This window comes from Trachypithecus francoisi, unplaced genomic scaffold (genome assembly GCF_009764315.1).
Source record: "Trachypithecus francoisi isolate TF-2019V2 unplaced genomic scaffold, Tfra_2.0 Lachesis_group13, whole genome shotgun sequence".
Lineage (NCBI taxonomy): Eukaryota > Metazoa > Chordata > Mammalia > Primates > Cercopithecidae > Trachypithecus > Trachypithecus francoisi.
In genome coordinates, this window is record NW_022681458.1 from 63,664,265 (window position 1) to 63,686,560 (window position 22,296).

Here is a 22,296-nt window from a genome sequence, read left to right on the forward strand (position 1 = left end):
AATACTTCTAGATTCTGGGCAGTTGAGTGAATATAAGTATTATTAGAGAATACAGAGCCCATGGAGGTGAATGAATTTAGGGTGGAAAACGTAAGTCAAAGACAAGTTGTTTTGAGATAGTATTTCCTAAGAGGTTAGAACCCTTGTACCTATAGATTTCTAGTAAAATGTATGTTTTTGGTACAAATATGACCTTAAAATCAGTTAAATCTCTCAACTTGTTACATATATCATCACTGTATATAAAGCTCTAACATTACTGCTAAAAAGTGTAAGTTCTCATGTTATAAAGTAATAATTTTATGGAGAGTCATAAATAGAATTATACACTTAAGTTTAGCCCAAATACTGAATGTTCTCCTATTCTCTTAACATTTCTTCAATCTGAAAAATGGAATAATAATACCACCTAACACAGAGGGTTGTTGAGCGTGTCAATGAGATCACACATGCAAAGTCGTTAACACAATACCTAGCACATAGTAAGCATTACCTTGACACATGTCAGCTATTAATTAGCAGCAGCAGCAGCAGTAGTAGCTGCAGCAGTACCATTAGCATTATCTTAACAAGGTCAGGCGACTTCTGTCCTTAGGGCTTTCAAACAAACCTTAAGAACACTTTCACTTAGCAACCTTCTCAGCTAAATTTTTTTTTTTTTTTTTTGCAACATTTCACCGGCCATTTGATGCTAATGAACATTTCTAATGACGAATGAGACAGACACTGAAAATTAACAAGCTGGAGTAGATATATAAATCAAATATTCAGTGGTATCAGGTGAACACAAGAATAAATAAAAATAGACACTGATCACCAGGAATAAATGATGCCAAGCTCTTATATATCCTTTACTTCAAAGAACATTGAACTGTCAGCGACACAAATATTTATGGAGAGAACCTTTATTAATAGTGAAAGAACTGGATATAAATAAACAAAAATATGCAGCAAATTTAGACGCTAAAAAAATAGGTACTCTGCATCTATTTAAAATGAGTCTTACCTCATCAGGGCTAGGAATAATATTTACACTGACAACCTGATCACAAATAATAGACTCTGAATGTATTCTGTTCAAACGACTCCTTAGTTCAGCATTCTGGTTGAGTGCCTTAAAATAACAAAAACCACACATGTAATTTAAAATTAATAAGCAAGCATAAAACAGAACAAGTACGCAGGTACAAGTTAGACAATAATGTCTGTGATGTTCTTAGCTCTAACTTTTGAAGCCATCATGAGCCAGACCCTACCAGCAAGGAGTAAATAAATGGCTCAAAAATAAGGTATTAATTTTTTGTAATATAAGATTGCTACTTTGCAGGTTGGTGGGCTGAGTTAACAGATTTCATAAAAGTGATTCATGGAATTTTCTTTCCTTTAGAGTGAGGCCCATTATACTCAAGCCCAGTCTACCACTACATATATATTACTTTTTGCAGCCTATGATGAAAACTATTGTTTTCATTGAAAATTCTTTCACATTTTTGTTCCAGTTTCTAAAGTTTGGGAGTTGTCTCAAAACTGGGTAGTTACCTTAAAATTAGTTAGAAATAGAATGAACTGGCTTTAGTTTATAGAATTAGATTTTCATCTGTTTAAAGAAAACATCTGTATTTTCATTTTCCAGGAGCACATAATATATATGACAATGCTGCAGAACTAACTTAAGTGCAAACAAAAAGGTGTCTTCAATGAACAGTGTAGACACTGACAACCATAATAAGAACATAGCACTGAAAGTACACCAACTCTAAGTTCTCTACATGACACTACCTCCAACATGCTTTAAGTTAGCATCAGTAAAATACTACTTGCTACAACACAGTTTAGTATGTGGAGCAACTGCATTTATTACAAGAAGAGAAAAGTTTTACATAAGCATGGCATCCCTACAAGGACCCTGTTGACAAAGGTACAGTGAATCCTCTGGTAAGGAACATCCCACTGATACACAGAAACATGTTCCATTTATAGAATACAGATGTAGCTAATTGGAATTGTATCAAGCCTCAAGTTAAAGACTTGTGAGAAGACAAGGCCCAGTGAAAAGACAGCTTTCTTTTCCTTCCCATTAAGATCAGCAATTAGAAGATATAAAGATATAAATGTCTGTGCCTAGTAAAGAGGGTATCTGCTTCAGGGAATGGGCATTCTGCTTCATTCAGAGCCAATGAATACAGTAAACCAATACATACAGAAATATAATCTCATTATTACAACTCTGTACCTATTAAAACACCCAGGGTAAATACAAAGTAGCTAAACTCTTCATTGCCTTTTCTCTCCTCTCTCCATCCTAGTCCCCGTGTCTTTCCCTCCCTCAACCCAGTTTTTGCTTTTTGAGGACAGAACTATCACTTGCAGCCTTTGGCTTTTGTTTGAAGCTGTTAGAACTGGTTTGTAAAATATGTCAAATCATATACTTGATCTGGAGGACTGTCACATTGATGGATTAAAGGTGGATACAGATTCTACAATCATTATATTTGGAGATAGGAGGAAATAAGTCTCTGACTATCTGAGAAAACAGGAATGTTTTAGGGGGAAGAAGGTGATAACATTCTTAGTAGATAAACCATGTGCCTCAAAGGAAGACTCCTAGTATCTTTTCAACCTGAGAAAGTGCTCAGGATCATTTTTCTTGGAGCAAAATCTCAAACACTTAGAATGAGAAAACAAAAACAAAAACAAAAAACCAACAACAACACTGCATTACTCTTATCTTTAGTGAGTACTGTTGGCCTTTCTCCTATATGTTAGGACCACAAAAGATGCTGATTTCTTCTTCGTTCTCTGCCTACAGGTAAATGCATAGTTGCCTTAGTTACTGAAATATTTGGAACCATATATGCTTTGGTGCCATGTAAGTGGGAGGCTATTTGATAGTTTTAATTGCAGAATCAGTTTTTGTTGTTGTTGTTGTTGTTTGTTTGTTTTGAGACAGAGTCTTGCTCTGTCACCCAGGCTGGAGTGCAGTGGTGTGATTTCAGCTCACTGCAACCTCGGACTCCCGGGTTCAAGTGACTCTCATGCCTCAGCCTCCTAAGTAGCTGGGATTACAAGTGTGCACCACCACATCTGGCTAATTTTTGTATTTTTAGTAGAGATGAAGTTTTGCCATGTTCACCAGGCTGGTCTCAAACTCCGGACCTCAAGTGATCCTCTGGCCTCAGCCTCCCAAAGTGCTGGGATTACAGGCAGGAGTTACCCTGCCCAGCCCAGAATCACAGTCTAACATCTCGCCATTAATGTCAGTAAGAAATGAACTAAGAGGTTTTTAAATTAAATATAATTTATTCTTTTTCTTAGACGTGATGTGAAAAATAAAAATTCTGGCCTGGGAGTCAGAAGATCAGGTTCTCTTGATCTCAGGGCTAAGTAGTCTTCACCAAGTTATCTAACCTTTCTGGGGTTGTATTAAATAAACATACAAATTTGATTGAAACGCTAAGTCAGAATCCTGCACAGTGCCTCTTGGTTATCATTATGAAGATGAACTAGCATCCAGAATAGTGCAAAAATAATTCTGGGTTTGGGGATTTTCTGATGCTTACAATACGGTTCATAGGAATGTCTATACTTCATGGGGCAAATCATCAGTATTTGGCTCTCTGATAAGAGCACACTCAAGGTATTTTTACATTCTATGCAAAGTTTACTTTCGCATTCGCTGGGATGGTCTGGAAAGAGTTTTATCACCTATGTTCTTACTTAATTCTCTTATTATTGAAACCCTGTTCTCTCTTCCATTGACGGCAAAAAGAGTAGCATGGGAGCAAAAGAGAGAAATCTTAAAGTATTTCTTATTAAGATGAAAGCCAGGCATGGTTGCTCATGTCTATAACCTGAGCACTTTGGGAGACCAAGACAGATGGATCACTTGAGGTCAGGAGTTCGAGACCAGCCTGGCCAACATGGTGAAACCCCAACTCTACTAATAATACAAAAATTAGCTGGGTGAGGTGGCACACGTCTACAGTCCCAGCTACTCAGGAGGCTGAGGTAGGAGAATCACTTTAACTCTTGAGGTGGAGGTTGCACTGAGCCAAGATTGTGTCACTGCACTTCAGCCTGGGCAATACTGAAAGACTGTGTCTCAAAAAAAAAAAAAAGTATATTTTATTAAGCTGAAGAAAAATAGAAGTACTTTCATTGTTAAATTTTTTAATGTAAATGTTTTAATGTAAATTTTTTCAAACTTCAAAACCATTTTTTTTTTTTAATGATGGCAAATACTCAAAGCCAAAGATCTGCTGTAGTTCACCACTACTGGCAAAGAATTACGCTCTCCTGCCAAAATGCTAACACTGTGCCAAAACAAAACAGTTTGGTTCCATTTTAACTACACAATGATACATTTTGCTAGTTCTTATTTTAATCACTTTTAGAATTGAGACAAAAGTAGCAGACTCATCTCTGCTGCTATGATTTGAAGCCAGATGTTAAGCATGTTGAGTTCAAAGCTAAAAGTTTAAAATATATCATTTTATTAATAATATCTATGCAGTGGTAGAAAAGAGTAGCTGTTACATAGCACAGGAAGCATGGAAATCAAGACCGTTCCCACTCTGGCAACCCCAGTGGTGAAAAGTCTAAGCCAGCAACTGAGCATGCAACAGCCCCTTTCTGCGCATCCTCCTCCTTTTGCCTTGATCGTACAGGCTGTTTATGAAGTTTGCTGCAACCAAGTGCCATGAGCTTTCAGGTAGTGCTTAGGTCTACATTTATTATTTCCTACCCTGAAAATTATTTTTATCTAATAATACCATGTTTCTATAATAATATCATGGAAACTTTGGGACAAGTATTGTCAGGGAAATGATGCTCTTCGTGACGACAGAAAAGGGCCTAGAAGATGGCAGAAATAAAGTAGGGAATGTACCCAAGAGGAGTGAGCAGTGGCATAAGCAAGGAAAAAGGAAGCAGAGGACCAGCCCCTGGTTCCAGCCAACGAGAAAGAAGAGCCGTGGAGACTTGTCGGCAGTAACATTGCTGTTAGTGGCATACAGGACCAAAGGCCTAACAGGGAGGAAGCACCTTGAAGCCAGGAACTGGGCACAGATTCTTCACTCAGCAGGTTTTATGCATATTCTCACCACTTGCTTTACTGAGCTTGGATTCCACTAAAAACTACAATGCATGCTCATTTCCCCACACCTCATGTCCCTTATGCACATTTCAAGTCTAATATATCCAAGAAATGCACAATTCCTTTCCAATGTATAAAATAAGTTACTGTCTTAAAGATTTGAGCCAGAATCAATTACCTAAATTGCCACCTCCTTAGCTACTAACTACCATTCATCAACCCTGGCAGGTAATTCCTAGGTGAAGATTTATCTTAGGCTGGGTGAGACTCTGGCATAAACATTTTACTAAATGGAACTGTGGGTTCTATGAGAAAAACATAGAAGCCTAATGGCTGGAGAAGGATATGAAACATATGGCAAGATGAAATCATCATAAATTTAAACCCTTTAGATAAAAATAAAACTGGTTCAAAAGGAATGAGAAAATGAGCATGGAAACTGTCAAAGCTAGAGCTGTCAAAAACCAAATCCTGGGTTTCTCTTAAAAATCACTTGTTTTTTCAATTACAAAAATACCATTAAAGTATATTTGGAAAATGCAAAATATAGAAAAAGTTTTAAAAAATGCATCTTACTACCCGACTGTTAGTAGTTTGGCTCATTTCTTTCTAGATTTTTTTCCTCTGTATTTTTAAATATTGCTTAGTGGGTGCACGGTTTACATACTGTATCTGCCCCTTATTCTTTGCACATAAGCAGTTATTTTGTTTCAAACTCTTCACACACATAATTTTAATAGTTGCATCAGCAAGTATTTCCTACTATTGGACACTTATGCTGTTACTGATTTTTACTAGTACAAATAATACTGCCATGAATATGTGCATGATTGTTTTCTAAATTTCAGCATTAATAGACATATCAGCCATGGACTTACAGGGTAAAAGGGTAAAAACATTTTAAGGCTTTTAATAAATATTGCCAAATTATGTTCAAAATGACGACAATTTAAAGTTTAAAGAAGATATAAGGATTCTATAAAGAGTATCTTCACATACAACAAATTTGGCCGAGTCTCAGGGAACTATGAAATCCAGGAATAAACAAATACATTTGCAACTTTTATTTCATCACGGAATAATTATTTGGGTATGTGAAATGTTGTGGACAGAGAGGATGACAGATATGACTGAGATTTTAGATTATGCTACTATATAGTATGTTAAGCAATTTTTTTGCTTCAATTCTCATATTTACTACATTTTGCTGATTCTAAGATGCACATATCCCCCCATTTTCTCTGCCTCTGAAGCACTGTGTCAGTTCAATTGACAGTGTGTTTTTTTCCCTTTCTCAGTAATGCACAAAATGATGATGCATGTAACAACTGATGGCATCTTGATTTAATAAAATACAGTGATTCTAGCTGGAATAGATGGGTCATATTCCATTATTCACATTTATATGAGCCCAACTCTCACTGCATTTAACACAAGCTGTGCAGAATTTCTGGGGCCAGGAATCAAACTAGTAACAGTGATAAAGTGTAATGTATTGAAGATAGGCTCAAGATGAGTTGGATTTTTATTATTATGATAATCTGGGGTGCTGAGGTTGCCTTAGTCTTATTACAGACTATTTCATTTTGGTGTTCAGGGTACTGCATTAAACAAGACATAAGCTGGGTGCAGTGGTTCATGCCTATAACCCCAGCACTTCAGGAGTCCGAGGTGGGAGGATCACTTGAGGACAGGAGTTCGAGACCAGCCTGGGCAACATGGTGAAATCCCATCTCTACTAAAAATACAAAAAATTAGCCAGACGTGGTGGCACATGCCTGTAATACCAGCTAGTTGGGAAGCTGTGGCAGGAGAATCACTTGAACCTGGGAGGTGGAGGTTGCAGTGAGCTGAGACTGCGTCACTGTACTCCAAACAGGGCAACAGAGCAAGACTCTGCCTCCAAAAAACAAACAAAAAAAGATATGAAATTATAGCTGATGTGAAATAAACTCATTTATAAGGGATAGATGCCACATAAAATGTCCTGTCCTACAGGCTTGGGTCCAACATCTAGGCTCCCTCAAGTGTAAAAGTTTAAGTTTCATAGGGGTTAAATAACAGAATTACATATGTTTTTGTGTACATATGGATCGGAGAAGTAATATTACTTTAGTTATTTTTATTTTTTTGAGACAGAGTCTTGCTGTGTCGCAAAGGCTGGAGTGCAATGGCATGATCTTGGCTCACTGCAACCTCTGCCTCCTGGGTTCAAGCAATTCTCCTGCCTCAGCCTCCCGAGTAGCTGGGATTACAGGCACCTGCTACCACACCCAGCTAATTTTTTTGTATTTTTAGTAGAGACGGGGTTTCACCATGTTGGCCAGGCTGGTCGAAGTGATATTACTTAAGAAGAGCAATTCATTAGACTGTGCAAATTGTTGGTTGCTCAAGGCAGGTAACAATTTATGCTGAGCATGTTGTAAAAATGCTAATTTCAAGTATTTTATCTACTATGTGCCTTTGAAAAAGATGATAAAATTTGCTGAGTCTGATATACTTAAAGCCTTGTTGAAATGCAGCACTTTAATCATAGACATACATCAAATAGGACTTATGTCAAATAAAACATAAGCTTTAAAAGTTTTGGACTACTAAATAAATTTGTTTGTTTGCTTTAGAGACAGGATCTTGCTCTGTTGCCCAGGCTGGAGTGCGGTGGTGGTATCATGGCTCACTGCAATCTTGAACTCCTGGGTGCAAGGAATTCTCCTGCCTCCACCTCCCAAAGAATTGGGATTATAGGCATAAGCCACTGTGCTTGTCCTAAAGATGTTATTTAAACTCAGTCTCTCTCCCTCCTCCTCTCTCTGAGGGACACCTGGCTTTTTTTCTGGACCCCAGAAAAATATCTGGGAGTTTAACTGATGACATTTGAATACGGATCAACCATGTCTTTAGGCTGCCTATAATGACACTATAATGTGAAGTTATACTAATTCAAAAACATACTCAGAACAGGGAGAACAATGGTCTCAATGTACTCAAGCTAATTAGTACTTGATCAATCTTAAGCGCTACATTAAAAGAGGGACAGCGAGAACAGAGTTGGCCAACGAGGAGGGCTGATCAGTTGCTTTCTGCCCTCACTATTTCCTTATCTGCTGGCCCTTTTTGTCAAGATACAAAGATGCTGAGACTGCCAAATTCCAGGGCTAATGGTCAGTCTATATATTGGTTGCTACTAAATTGGATTCCGTTAACCTTTTCCTTCCTGAGATTATTGAAACTCCCCTTGGTCTCAATGGTCATCACTTCTAAATCCTTTGGCTGCTTCCCCTGAGTCTCCATCAATGGCTTCTCTTTCTTGGCCTGTCTTATTTTATTTTATTTTTTTGCGACAAGAGTCTTGCTCTGTTGCCCAGGCTAGAGTGATCTCGGCTCACTGCAACCTCTGCCTCCTGGGTGCAAGCAATTCTCCTGCCTCAGCCTTCCAAGTAGCTGGGACTACAGGCATGTGCCATCAAGCCTGGCTAATTTTTACATTTTGTAGAGATGGGGTTTTGCCATGTTGGCCAGGCTGGTTTCAAACTCCTGACCTCAGGTGATCCACCAGCCTTGGCCTCCTAAAGTGCTGGGATTAAGGTGCGAGCCACCGCGCCCGGCCACTTGGCCTTTTTTATTTTTTTTTTTCTTTTTGAGATGGGGTTTCGCTCTCTCGTTGCTCAGGCTGGAGTGCAATGGCACGATCTCAGCTCACTGCAACCTCCGTCTCCTAGGTTCAAGTGATTCTCCTGCCTCAGTCTCCCAAATAGCTAGGATTACAGGAGCCCACCACCACGCCCAGTTAATGTTTGTATTTTCAGTAGAGATGGGGTTTTGCCTATTAGCCAGGCTGGTCTCGAACTCCTGGCTTCATGATCCACCCATCTCGGCCTCCCAAAGTGCTGGGATTACAGGTGTGAGCCACCACGCCCGGCCGGCCTGTTGTTTAAATGTTAATGTTCTCTATAGCAGCAGGAGCACCACTGACCCTTTTATTCTGACTGCAATGCAATTCATCAACATCTATAACTGCCCTGGTATGCAGGGGCATCCATCTTCCTCTCTAGCCTAGACCTGTCTTCTGAGCTCTAGACATAAATATCTAATTGCCTGTAAAATGCCCCACAGACACCTCAATCTCCACAGAAATCCATCATCATATACCTAAAGCAAACCAGCTCCTCTTATAGTCCCACCTTGGGGAAAATAACTTTCACATACCCAGTTATCCAAGTAAAAACCCTGGACTGTCTTGATTTTGTGTTCTTGTCCCTTTCTAATATGCTGCTGATCTCCAAGCCATGCTGATTCTCCCTCCTGGGTGTCTTTGAAATGTATTCCCTCCTTCTACCAATGCTGGCATGGCACTTCCTCAGTTTAGGAATATTATTCCAAGTGTACAAGCTATTCTCAAATTATCTCAAATACCATAAGAATCTGTCAAACTAGTCTTGCTCCCAATTCCACCTACCCTCCATACTGTACCAGAGTAATCTTTCTAATATGCAAAAATATGCCCTAATAATTCTAATTTCTGGCATTATCATTTACCAGTTAAAATTGTTAAGCCCTCCCTTCACTGACAGGATAAATCCAAAACCCTTTGTGTAGTCCCTTATGAGCTGGTTCTTGCCTACTTAATCAGCTACTCTTAAGAGTAATTCTTCCTTGTTCATCTCATACTTCTTCCACTACAAACTACCTGTCGTTCTCCAGACATCTCTCCCACGGCCTAACCATGAATAGCAATTTGTTAGAAAGGAGTGAACTGTCAGTAAACTTAAATACCTTAAGCAAAGCCTGCTGTGGTTTCCAAAAAGGAGTCCACACTTAGAGGTGATGGGAATAGATAGCCAGTGGGGGTGCGACTACCCCGAGGGGAGGGCATGGACACACATGGGAATGTGAACATCACCAAAATGCTGGGATGACACACAACTGCAAACACTGAATTATCTGTTGGATAGGCTGTAACAGTCTATTTGAAACTTAATAGTTCCAAATTATTTTCACATCTTTCAAGGCTAAAATCGAGATTTTTTTGTAAAAATAAATAACAATAACAAACAATCCAACAAAAATCTATTGAGGCTCTACCTTTAAATGCAAATAAATATGTTTTGACAAGAGAGGGAAATATTTTAACCCGAAGGAAGCACAGTTGATCAAATTTTGCTCTATTTTACTTTTGTCATATTAGCATCCGGCCCTTCCTTGTGAGCGGTTGCTGTCTATTCAGGCCAGGTTGAAGGTCTGATTCCTCCAAGAAGCCTGATCTGTGGCTCTGCTCTCAGCTCAGGGATCTCCCATTCCTCTGAGCAAACAGAGCCCTGGAAATCTGCACCACCATGTACTGCTGTGAATGTACTACGGCGTGCTCCATTTCACTGTTTCCTGCTCATCTCATGAATCAGATCATGAGCTTGCTGGGAACATGGCCAGGGCTACTTTTACCGTGGTGTTCTGTACCTTGCATAATACCTAGCATATAGTCACCTGAATGGAATACAATGAATAAGGGAATGAACAAATGAATAACTGTTGTAAGATTTCTCTTCATAATTATTTCTAATTTCACCTGAAGCCCGACCCAAGCTCTCTATTTACCATTCTCTGTTTCACCTACAAGCAAATAAAAGCAAGCAAGCAGGTAAGCAAGAAACAAATGTTTTCTTGTTTTTCTTAGTAAAGCTTGACTTCTATCTCTAAGCCTCCATCACTAAATACATCTGAAGGAACCGTTGCAACATTTAGGGGGACAAGAATGTATTTTATATGTTTACAGGATGACATTTGAATGTTTACTCGACCATTATTTTGATCTTTCCAATTCACAATACTTTCAGAATAATGATTTGGAAGATCAGTTAATGTCAACTGAGTGTTCGACCTATCCATAACATGAGAAGGGTCCAGGGAAAGCCATTAAAATGTTCTTCTAAATAAAGCCCTCTGCACACTGGCAGAATCATAGCGGATTTTCACGCTCATGCTCCTGAGACCCCTGGCTTTGTACTGGAAGCAGCATATGCCCCTCAGCTGACAGTGTTTTATGGATAATGAAGAAAGTGTGGCCCAGATAACAACATCCATGACATGAAACTTAACATTCAAAATACGCCGACAGTTCAGGGACATAAAACATGGTGACACAGTGTAAGTCTACTTTTTAGGGACTGAGGGAAACTGTTCAAGCAGGATCTGCTCCACACGGAGAACCACTTACCCAGGATTTGCTTGCTCCTTCACTCTGATCCAAGGCACCAGGAAGCGAATAATATTTTATATAAACACCGAGTTCTCACAAAATCACATTACAACATTGAATTCTCAAAGGAGTTAAAGTCAGAGCATTTATAGTCTAAAGAAAATACTTCTAAGGAACTACACAGTTGAAAAAAGCATAAGCACAGCTCTAAAGGATTTTTATCAGAAATTTCAACTTTGATATAGATACATAGGGATTTGATTAGTATTAATAAGATCAACTCTATAATATATATTGAAATAGAAAAGTCTAGTTCAGGAAGCATAACTTAGGAAGAAAACCTCAAGAGTGCAAATCAGAAAAGGAAAAAATGGGTGATAGTAATCAGTAATTTTCAACAGATTAAGATGTAAGTGGGAAAAATACTAAGTGTGGAAGATCTAGTACCTTTTAAAAAAATATTTACTATTGGACTGAATATATCCTGGAACACATTTCAGATGTATAGGTCAAATAAATGCATGATTCTTTTTTCAAAATCCAGGGCTACCTTATAAATGACCTTAGAGAAGCATTAAGTGTTCAACTGGCCAAAATTACCATTATATGCTTACAAACAAGTTTGGTTTATTTTCACTCTTACCTTGACATTTTGGGGAAGAAAAGTAATACAATCTAATACCGACACTGCAGTCTTTTGGGGGAATTTCCGCAAACTGTACTATCCCCATGACTAGCCACCTCCCTGCCAGCTCCCCATCTTTTGATCTTTCGTCTTACAGGGTAGGGAGTATGTCATGTACATGCAAACACACACTCTCGTCTACCTGAGACAGTGACTGTCGGAGCCGTGCCATCTGCGTGCTGTGGCCTTTACTGTGATCCTGCTCGGAAACCATCTGCTTCAGCTTCTCCTTCTCTATAGCTATGCTATTAAATGCAGACTTCAAAAGAGAATGTACTGGGTGGGGAGAAAAGTGAGAAAAAACTGTTAGATATGTGCAGAAAGAATACACAACATTATAAATTTCTCCAGACCTTCACTCACAAATAGACATTTTTCTGGAAAGGCTATGTAATGGTCTAATTAAAAATTAGCCTTCAAAAGGAATCTTTATCAGAATATCTATACTCCACACAAGTATTACAATGGCAATTGATCTGAGTGAAAAATTCGGTTTTTTTTTTTTTTTTTTTGAGACGGAGTCTCGCTCTGTCGCCCAGGCTGGAGTGCAGTGGCCGGATCTCGTCTCATTGCAAGCTCCGCCTCCCGAGTTCACGCCATTCTCCTGCCTCAGCCTCCCGAGTAGATGGGACTACAGGCATCCGCCACCTCGCCCAGCTAGGTTTTTGTATTTTTTAGTAGAGACGGGATTTCACCGTGTTAGCCAGGATGGTCTCGATCTCCTGACCTCGTGATCCGCCCGTCTCGGCCTCCCAAAGTGCTGGAATTACAGGCTTGAGCCACCGCGCCCGGCCAAAATTTGGTTTTTATACCAGATACATCAACAAAAATTTGGAAGTAGCATGTAAAATATCAAGACCAATGCAAAGTATCAAGATTTAGAAATTAATTAATAATCCCTAGAAAGAATAGGGAACAAGTTTACTTGCCATATTTGATTATCATATTTGAGCAGTTCTGTGTAGCACAAAGTCTCATGTAAATCATTTAGAACTATCCAAAAACTATTTTCTAAAGCATGCACCCAAAAAGAGCATTTTATGCATTCTGCCAACATAAAACAGCAGGCTGATCAAGAAGTTTTGACCAGTTCCCTTGGAGGCAGGAAATGATATGCCGTTAAGAACAGCACTTGCGGCCGGGCGCAGTGGCTCAAGCCTGTAATCCCAGCACTTTGGGAGGCCGAGACGGGCGGATCACAAGGTCAGGAAATCGAGACCATCCTGGCTAACCCGGTGAAACCCCGTCTCTACTAAAAAATACAAAAAACTAGCTGGGCGAGGTGGCGGGCGCCTGTAGTCCCAGCTACTCAGGAGGCTGAGGCAGGAGAATGGCGTAAACCCAGAAGGCGGAGCTTGCAGTGAGCTGAGATCCGGCCACTGCACTCCAGCCTGGGCGACAGAGCGAGACTCCGTCTCAAAAAAAAAAAAAAAAAGAACAGCACTTGCGTTACTTTCTCAGACAGGAATATCTTGTTGTTAAAGTGCTTTGATTTAAAAGCAACAATAAAAACAACACCCCCTCCCCATTTGGTACATACCTAACAAATTAGCATTGGTAAAATCTGAGGCAGTCTTCAATCATGAACTACAAAATGTTGACTTTCTAACATCTATTTTTATGATAACAGAGTTCCTATAATACGCAAAGTATTCTAAAAATAGGTATTTCCTTATTGGAAAAAGGTATTTATAAAAGTGGAAATTTTTAGTGTAAAATAGAGTGGCTGAATTTACAGGGGGAGAATGGCAGGATCACAAGGGATTCATGATCTATTGCTATGGCAATTGGCAGGATCACTTCCTTCTTGAAGGTTGAATAATACTCCATTGTGTATGTGTGTACCACAGTTTCTTTATCCATTTGTCCACTGACAGATGCAATGAACATGTGAGTGCAGATAACTTTACAACAGGGTGATTTCATTTCCTGTGGATATATGCCTAGAAGAGGGACTGCTGGGTCATATAGTAGTTCTATTTTTAATTCTTTTAAGAATCTCTGTACTGTTTTCCAGTGTATATGATTGCACCAATGTACATTCCCAACAACAGCATACAAAGGTTTCCTTTTCTCCACACCCTTGCCAACGCTTGTCTTGTCTTTTTAATAGCTATCCTAACAGGTGTGAGGTGGTGGTGCATAGTGGTTTTGATTTGCATTTCCCTAATGATTAGTGATGCTGATCACCTTTTCATGTACTTGTTGGTCATTCTTATGTCATCTTTGGAGAAGTATCTACTCAGATCCTTTGCTCATTTTAAAGTCAGGTTATTTATATGTTTTCTTTTAAAAAAATATTTTTATTTATTTAATTTTGATGAGACAAGGTCTCACTCTATTGTCTATTGTGGAGTGCAGTGGCCTGATCATAGCTCACTATAACCTCTAACTCCTGGGCTTAAGTGATCTTCCCACCTCAGCCTCTCGAGTAGCTAGGACTACAGGCACACATTACCATGCCTGGCTAATTTTTTAATTTTAGTTTTGAGTGAGATGGAGTCTCACTATGTTGCTCATGCTTGTCTCGAACTCCTGGCCTCAAGTAAAGGTTATATGTTTTCTTCCCATTGAGTTGTATGAGTTCTTTATACATCCTGGATATTAACCCCTTATCTGATACACGGTTTGCAAATATTTTTTCCCATTCTGTAGGTTATCTTTTTATTTTGTTGACTGTTTTCTTTGCTGTGCAGAAGCTTATTTTTAAAAATTTACACAAAAAGGTTTTTAATTAGAAATTTTCCATTTATTTAGTTTTGATTTTTTAGCCTGAATTTTTGGTGTTATATCTAAGAAATCCATTGCCGAGAACAATGTCAAGGAACTTCTGCTCTACGTTTTCTTCTAGGAGTTTTATAGTTTCAGGTCTTACATTTAGGTCTTTTATCTATTTTGCGTTCACTTTTGTGTATGGTGTAAGATAAGGGTCCAATTTCATTCTTTTACATGTGGAAATCTGGTTTTCTCAGCATCTTTCATTGAACAAATTATCCTTTTCTCATTGTGTCTTTTTGGTGTCTTTTTTGAAAATTAGTTGATCATATATGTTTGGATTTATCTTGAGGCTCTCTTTTCTGTTCCAGTGGTCAATGTATCTGTTTTTAAGCCAATAACCTACTATTTTGATTACTATAGCTTTCTAATATAATTTTAAATCAGAAAGCATGATGTTTTCAACTTTGTTTTTTTCCCCCCAGGTTGCTCTGGTTATCAAATTCTTTTGTGGTTCCATGTGAATTTTATCTATTTTCATATTTTTAATTTATTATACTTTAAATTCTAGGGTACATGGCACAACATGCAGGTTTGATACATAGGTATACATAAGCCATGTTGCTTTGCTGCACCCATCGACTCATCATTTACATTAGGTATCTCTCCTAATGCTATCTCTACCCCTGCCCCTCACCCCTGGACAGGCCCCAGTGTGTGACATTCCTTGCCCTGTGTCCAAATGTTCTCATTGTTAAATTCCCACCTATGAGTGAGAACATGTGGTGTTTGGTTCTCTGTCTTTGTGATAGTTTGCTGAGAATGATGGTTTCCAGCTTCATCCATGTCCCTGCAAAGGACATGGACTTATCCTTTTTTATGGCTGTATAGTATTCCATGGTGTATATGTGCCTCATTTTCTTAATCCAGTCTATCACTGGTGGACATTTGGGTTGGTTATTAGCATTTGCTATTGTTAATAGTGCCACAATAAACATATACGTGCATGTGTCTTTATAGTAGCATGATTTATAATCCTTTGGGTGTATACCCAGTAATGGGATCGCTGGGTCAAATGGTATTTCTAGTTCTAGATCCTTGAAGAGCCACCACATGGTTTTCCACAATGGCTGAACTAATTTACACTCCCACCAGCAGTGTAAAAGCGTTCCTATTTCTCCACATCCTCTCCAGCATCTCTTGCTTCCTGACTTTTTAATGATCATCATTCTAATTGTCATGAGATGGTATCTCATTGTAGTTTTGACTTGCATTTCTCTGATGACCAGTGATGATGAGCATTTTTTCATGTGTCTGTTGGCTGCATAAATGTCTTTTTTTTTGAGAAGTGTCTGTTCATAACCTTTGCCCACTTTTTGACGGGATTGTTTGTTTTTTTCTTGTAAATTTGTTTGAGTTCTTTGTAGATTCTGGATATTAGGACTTTGTCAGATGAGTAGATTGTAAACATTTTCTCCTATTCTGTAGGTTGCCTGTTCACTCTGATGGAAGTTTCTTTTGCTCTGCAGAAGCTCTTTAGTTTAATTAGATCCCATTTGTCTATTTTGGCTTTTGTTCCCATTGCTTTTGGTGTTTTAGTCATGAAGTCCTTGCCCATGCCTATGTCCTGAATAGTATTGCTAAGGTTTTCTTCTAGGGTTTTTATGGTTTTAGGTCTAACATTTGAGTCTTTAATTCAGCTTGAATTAATTTTTGTATAAGGTGTAAGGAAGGGATCAAGTTTCAGCTTTCTACATATGGCTAGCCAGTTTTCCCAGCACCATTTATTAAATAGGGAATCCTTTCCCCATTTCTTGTTTTTGTCAGGTTTGTCAAAGATCAGATGGTTGTAGATGTGTGGTGTTATTTCTGAGGCCTCTGTTCTGTTCCATTGGTCTATGTATCTGTTTTGGTACCAGTACCATGCTGTTTTGGTTACTGTAACCTTGTAGTATAGTTTGAAGTCAGGTAGTGTGATGCCTCCAGCTTTGTTCTTTTTGCTTAGGATTGTCTTGGCAATGAGGGCTCTTTTTTGGCTCCATACGAACTTTAAAGTAGTTTTTTCCAATTCTGTGAAGAAAGTCATTGGTAGCTTGATGGGGATGGCATTGAATCTATAAATTACCTTTGGCAGTATGGTCATTTTCACTATATTGATTCTTCCTATCCATGAGCATGGAATGTTCTTCCATTTGTTTGTGTCCTCTTTCATTTAATTGTGCAGTGGTTTGCAGTTTGCCTTGAAGAGGTCCTTCACATCCCCTTGTAAGTTGTATTCCTAGGTATTTGTTCTCTTTGTAGCAATTGTGAAAGGGAGTTCACTCATAATTTGGCTCTCTGTTTGTCTGTTATTGGTGTATAGGAATGCTTGTGATTTTTGCACATTTATTTTGTATCCTGAGACTTTGCTGAAGTTGCTTATCAGCTTAAGGAGATTTGGGGCTGAGACAATGGGGTTTTCTAAATATACAATCATGTCATCTGCAAACAAGGACAATTTGACTTCCTCTTTTCCTAACTGAATACCCTTTATTTCTTCCTCTTGTCTGATTGCCGTGGCCAGAACTTCCAACACTATGTTGAATAGGAGTGGTGAGAGAGGGCATCCTTGTCTTGTGCCAGTTTTCAAAGGGAATGCTTCCAGTTTTTGCCCATTCAGTATGATATTGGCTGTCGGTTTGTCATAAATAGCTCTTATTATTTTGAGATATGTTCCATCAATACCTAGTTTATTGAGAGATTTTAGCATGAAGGGCTGTTGAATTTTGTTGAAGGCCTTTTCTGCATCTATTGAGATAATCATGTGGTTTTTGCCATTGGTTCTGTTTATGTAATGGATTACGTTTATTGATTTGTGTATGTTGAACCAGTGTTGCATCCCAGGGATGAAGCCAACTTGATCATGGTGGATAAGCTTTTTGATGTGCTACTGGATTTGGTTGGCCAGTATTTTATTGAGGATTTTCGCATCGATGTTCATCAGGGATATTGGTCTAAAATTCTCTTTTTTTGTTGTGTCTCTGCCAGACTTTGGTATCAGGATGATGCTGGCCTCATAAAATGAGGTAGGGAGGATTCCCTCTTTTTCTATTGATTGGAGTATTTTCAGAAGGAATGGTACCAGCTCCTCCTTGTACCTCTGGTAGAATTCGGCTATGAATCCATCTGGTCCTGTACTTTTTTTGGTTGGTAGGCTATTAATTATTGCTTCAATTTCAGAGCCTGTTATTGGTCTATTCAGAGATTCATCTTCTTCCTGGTTTAGTCTTGGGAGGGTGTATGTGTCCAGGAATTTATCAATTTCTTCTAGATTTTCTAGTTTATTTGCATAGAGGTGTTTATAGTATTCTCTGATGGTAGTTTGTATTTCTGTGGGTTCAGTGGTGATATCCCCTTTATTGTTTTTTATTGCATCTATTTGATTCTTCTCTCTTTTCTAATTTATTAGTCTTGCTAGTGGTCTATCAATTTTGTTGATCTTTTTTTAAAAAAAAAAAACCAGCTCCTGGATTCATTAATTTTTTGGAGGGTTTTTTGTGTCTCTATCTCTTTCAGTTCTGCTCTGCTCTTAGTTATTTCTTGCCTTCTGCTAGCTTTTGAATGTGTTTGCTCTTGCTTCTCTAGTTCTTTTAATTGTGATGTTGGGTGTCGGTTTTTGGATCTTTCCTGCTTTCTCTTGTGGGCATTTAGTGGTATAAATTTCCCTCTACACACTGCTTTAAATGTGTCCCGGAGATTCTGGTACATCGTGTTTTTGTTCTCATTGGTTTCAAAGAACATCTTTATTTCTGCCTTCATTTCGTTAATTACCCAGTAGTCATTCAGGAGCAGGTTGTTCAGTTTCCATGTAGTTGTACAGTTTTGAGTGAGTTTCTTAATCCTGAGTCCTAATTTGATTCCATTGTGGTCTTAGAGACGGTTTGTTGTGATTTCTGTTCTTGTACATTTGTTGAGGAGTGCTTTACTTCCAATTATGTGGTCAATTTTAGAATAAGTGTGATGTGGTGCTGAGAAGAATGTACATTCTGTTGATTTGGGGTGGAGAGTTCTGTAGATGTCTATTAGGTCTGCTTGGTGCGGAGCTGAGTCAAAGTCCTGGATATCCTTGTTAACCTTCTGTCTCATTGATCTGTCTAATATTGACAGTGGGGTGTTAAGTCTCCCATTATTATTGTGTGGGAGTCTAAGTCGCCTTGTAGGTCTCTAAGGACTCGCCTTGTGAACCTGGGTGCTCCTGTATTGGGTATGTACATATTTAGGATAGTTAGCTCTTCTTGTTGAATTGATTCCTTTACCATTATTTAATGGCCTTCTTTGTCTCTTTTGATCTTTGTTGGTTTAAAGCCTGTTTTTCAGAAACTAGGATTGCAACCCCTGCTTTTTTTTTGCTTTCCATTTGCTTGGTAGATCTTCCTCCATCCCTTTACTTTGAGCCTATGTGTATACCTGCACATGAGATGGGTCTCCTAAATACACACTGATGGGTCTTGACTCTTTATCCAATTTGCCAGTCTATGTCTTTTAATTGGGGCATTTAGTCCATTTACATTTAAGGTTAATATTGTTATGTGTGAATTTAATACTGTCATTATGATGTTTGCTGGTTATTTTGCCCACTAACTGATGCAGTTTCTTCATAGCATCGATGATGGTCTTTACAATTTGGCATGTTTTTGCAGTGGCCGATACCGGTTGTTTCTTTCCATGTTTAGTGCTTCCTTCAAGAGCTCTTGCAAGGCAGGCCTGGTGTTGACAAAATCTCTCAGCATTTGCTTGTCTGTAAAGGATTTTATTTCTCCTTCACTTACGAAGCTTAGTTTGGCTGGATATGAAATTCTGGGTTGAAAATTCTTTTCTTTAAGAATGTTGAATATTGGCCCCCACTCTCTTCTGGTTTGTAGGGTTTCTGCTGAGAGATCCACTGTTAGCCTGATGGGATTCCCTTTGTGGTAACCAGACCTTTCTCTCTGGCTGCCCTTAACATTTTTTCCTTCATTTCAACCTTGGTGAATCTGACAATTACTTGTCTTGGGGTTGCTCTTCTCGAGGAGTATCTTTGTGGTGTTCTCTGTATTTCCTGAATTTGAATGTTGGCCTGACTTGCTAGGTTGGGGAAGTTCTCCTGGATAATATCCTGAAGAGTGTTTTCCAGCTTGGTTCCATTACTCCGTCACTTTCAGGTATACTTATCAAGTGTAGATTTGGTCTTTTCACATAGTACCATATTTCTTGGAGACTTTGTTCATTTCTTTTTACTCTTTTTTCTCTAACCCTGTTTTCTCACTTTATTTCATTAATTTGATCTTCAATCACTGATACCCTTTCTTCTACTTGATTGAAGTGGCTATTGAAGCTTGTGCATGTGTCACGAAGTTCTCGTGCCATGGTTTTCAGCTCCATCAGGTCATTTAAGGTCTTCTCTACACCATTTATTCTATTTAGCCATTCATCTAACCTTTTTTCAAGGTTTTTAGCTTCCTTGTGATGGGTTAGAACATGCTCCTTTAGCTTGGAGAAGTTTGTTATTACTGACCTTCTAAAGCCTACTTATGCCAACTCATAAAAGTCATTCTCTGTCTAGCTTTGTTCCATTGCTGGTGAGGAGCTGCGATCCTTTGGAGGAGAAGAGGTGCTCTGGCTGTTAGAATTTTCAGCTTTTCTGCTCTGGTTTCTCCCTATCTTTGTGGTTTTATCCACCTTTAGTCTTTGATGTTGGTGACCTACAAATGGGGTTTTGGTGTAGATGACCCTTTTGTTGATGTTGATGCTATTCCTTTCTGTTTGTTAGTTTTCCTTCTAACAGTCAGATTCCTCAGCTTCTGGTCTGTTGGAGTTTGCTGGAGGTGCACTCCAGACCATTTGACTGGGTATCAATAGCGGAGGCTGCAGAACAGCAAATATTGCTGCCTGATCCTTCCTCTGGAAGCTTCATCCCAGAGAGGCACCCACCTATACGACGTGTCTGTTGGCCCCTACTGGGAGGTGTTTCCCGGTTAGGCTACACGGGGGTCAGGGACCCACTTGAGGAGGCAGTCTGTCTGTTCTCAGAGTTCAAACGCCATGCTGGGAGAGCCACTGCTCTCTTCAGAACTGTCAGACAGGGATGTTTAAGTCTGCAGAAGTTTTCTGCTGCCTTTTTCTCAGCTATGTCCTGCCCACAGAGGTGGAGTCTATAGAGGCAGTAGGTCTTGCTGAACTGCAGTGGGCTCTACCCAGTTCGAGCTTCCTGGCTTTTGTTTACCCATTCAAGCCTCAGCAATGGTGGACGCCCCTCCCCTAGCCAGGCTGCCACTTGCTTCGCAGTTCCATCTCAGACTGCTGTACTAGCAGTGAGCGAGGCTTCGTGGGTGTGGGACCCACCAAGCCAGGCATGGGAGAGAATCTCCTTGTCTGTCGGTTGCCAAGACCTTGGGAAAAGTGCAGTATTTGGGTGGGAGTGTCCCGTTTTTCCAGGTACAGTCTGTCATGCCGTCCCTTGGCTAGGAAAGGGAAATCCCCTGACCCCTTGCATTTCCTGGGATCCTGGGAGAGGTGATGCCCTGCCCTGCTTTGGCTCACCCTCCGTGGGCTACACCCACTGTCCAGCCAGTCCCAGTGAGATGAACCAGGTACCTCAGTTGGAAATGCAGAAATCACCCATTTACTGTGTTGATCACGCTGGGAGCTGCAGACTGGAGTTGTTCCTATTCTGCCATCTTGGAATGGAGTGCCCATGTGAATTTTATTATTGTTTTTCCTATATCTTGGAAGAGTGTTATTAGCATTTTGATAGGAATTATATTGAATCTATATATTTCTTTAGGTAGTATGAACTTTTTTTAGCTGTTATTTTAGGTTTAGGGGTAACAGGTGAAGGTTTGTTACATAGGTAAACATGCATCACGTGGGTTCATTGTACAGATTCTCACCACTCAGGTATTAAGCCCAGTACCCAATAGTTATCTTCTCTGTTCCTCTCCCTCCTCCCACCCTCCACCCTCAAATAGGCTCCGGTGTTTTTTGCTTGTTTCTTCTTTGTGTTCATAAGTTGTTATCATTTAGCCCCCACTTGTAGTGAGAACACGTGGTATTTGGTTTTCTGTTCCTGCGTTAGTTTGCTGAGGATAATAACCTCTAGCTCCATCCGTTTTCCTGCAAAACACATGATCTTGTTCCTTTTTATGGCTGCAAGTATGAACATTATAACAACATAACTTTTTGATCCATGAGCATGAAATATCTTTTGTTTATTTGTGTCCTCTTTAATTTCTTTCATCATTTTTTTTTTATAGTTCTCAGTGTACAGGTTTTTCAACTCCTTGGTTAAATTTATTCCTAAGTATTTTATTTTATCATAAATAGGATTGATCTTGATTTCTTTTTTAGCTATGTTGTTACTCGTGTATAGAATAACAGGGTTTTGTATGTTCATTGTATATCCTGCAACTTTAATGAATTCATTTATTAGCTCTAACAGTTTCTTGGTGGCATCTTTGGGGTTTTCTAAACATGGGATCATGTCATCTGCAAATAGAGATCATTACTTTTTCCTTTCTGATTTGGATACCTTTTATTTCTTTTTGTTGTCTAATTGCTCTTGATAGTACTTCCAGTACCATGTTGAATAGA

At 39.1% G+C, this 22,296-nt stretch overlaps 1 protein-coding gene across 8 annotated transcripts in view; it reads right to left on the reverse strand.

The window, feature by feature from the left end:
• Nucleotides 1-22,296, reverse strand: part of OSBPL6 (oxysterol binding protein like 6) — a 94,070-nt gene that overhangs the window by 26,270 nt on the left and 45,504 nt on the right. For 5 of the 8 annotated variants that reach the window (XM_033231012.1, XM_033231014.1, XM_033231011.1 and 2 more), the window contains 2 exons: nt 12,116-12,249; nt 1,007-1,114 (listed from right to left, as the gene is read on the reverse strand). In XM_033231012.1, coding sequence (XP_033086903.1) covers nt 1,007-1,114; nt 12,116-12,249 — 242 coding nt within the window. The remainder of the gene's footprint in view (nt 1-1,006; nt 1,115-12,115; nt 12,250-22,296) is intronic. The other 3 variants (XM_033231017.1, XM_033231016.1, XM_033231015.1) reach the window with 1 other exon arrangement.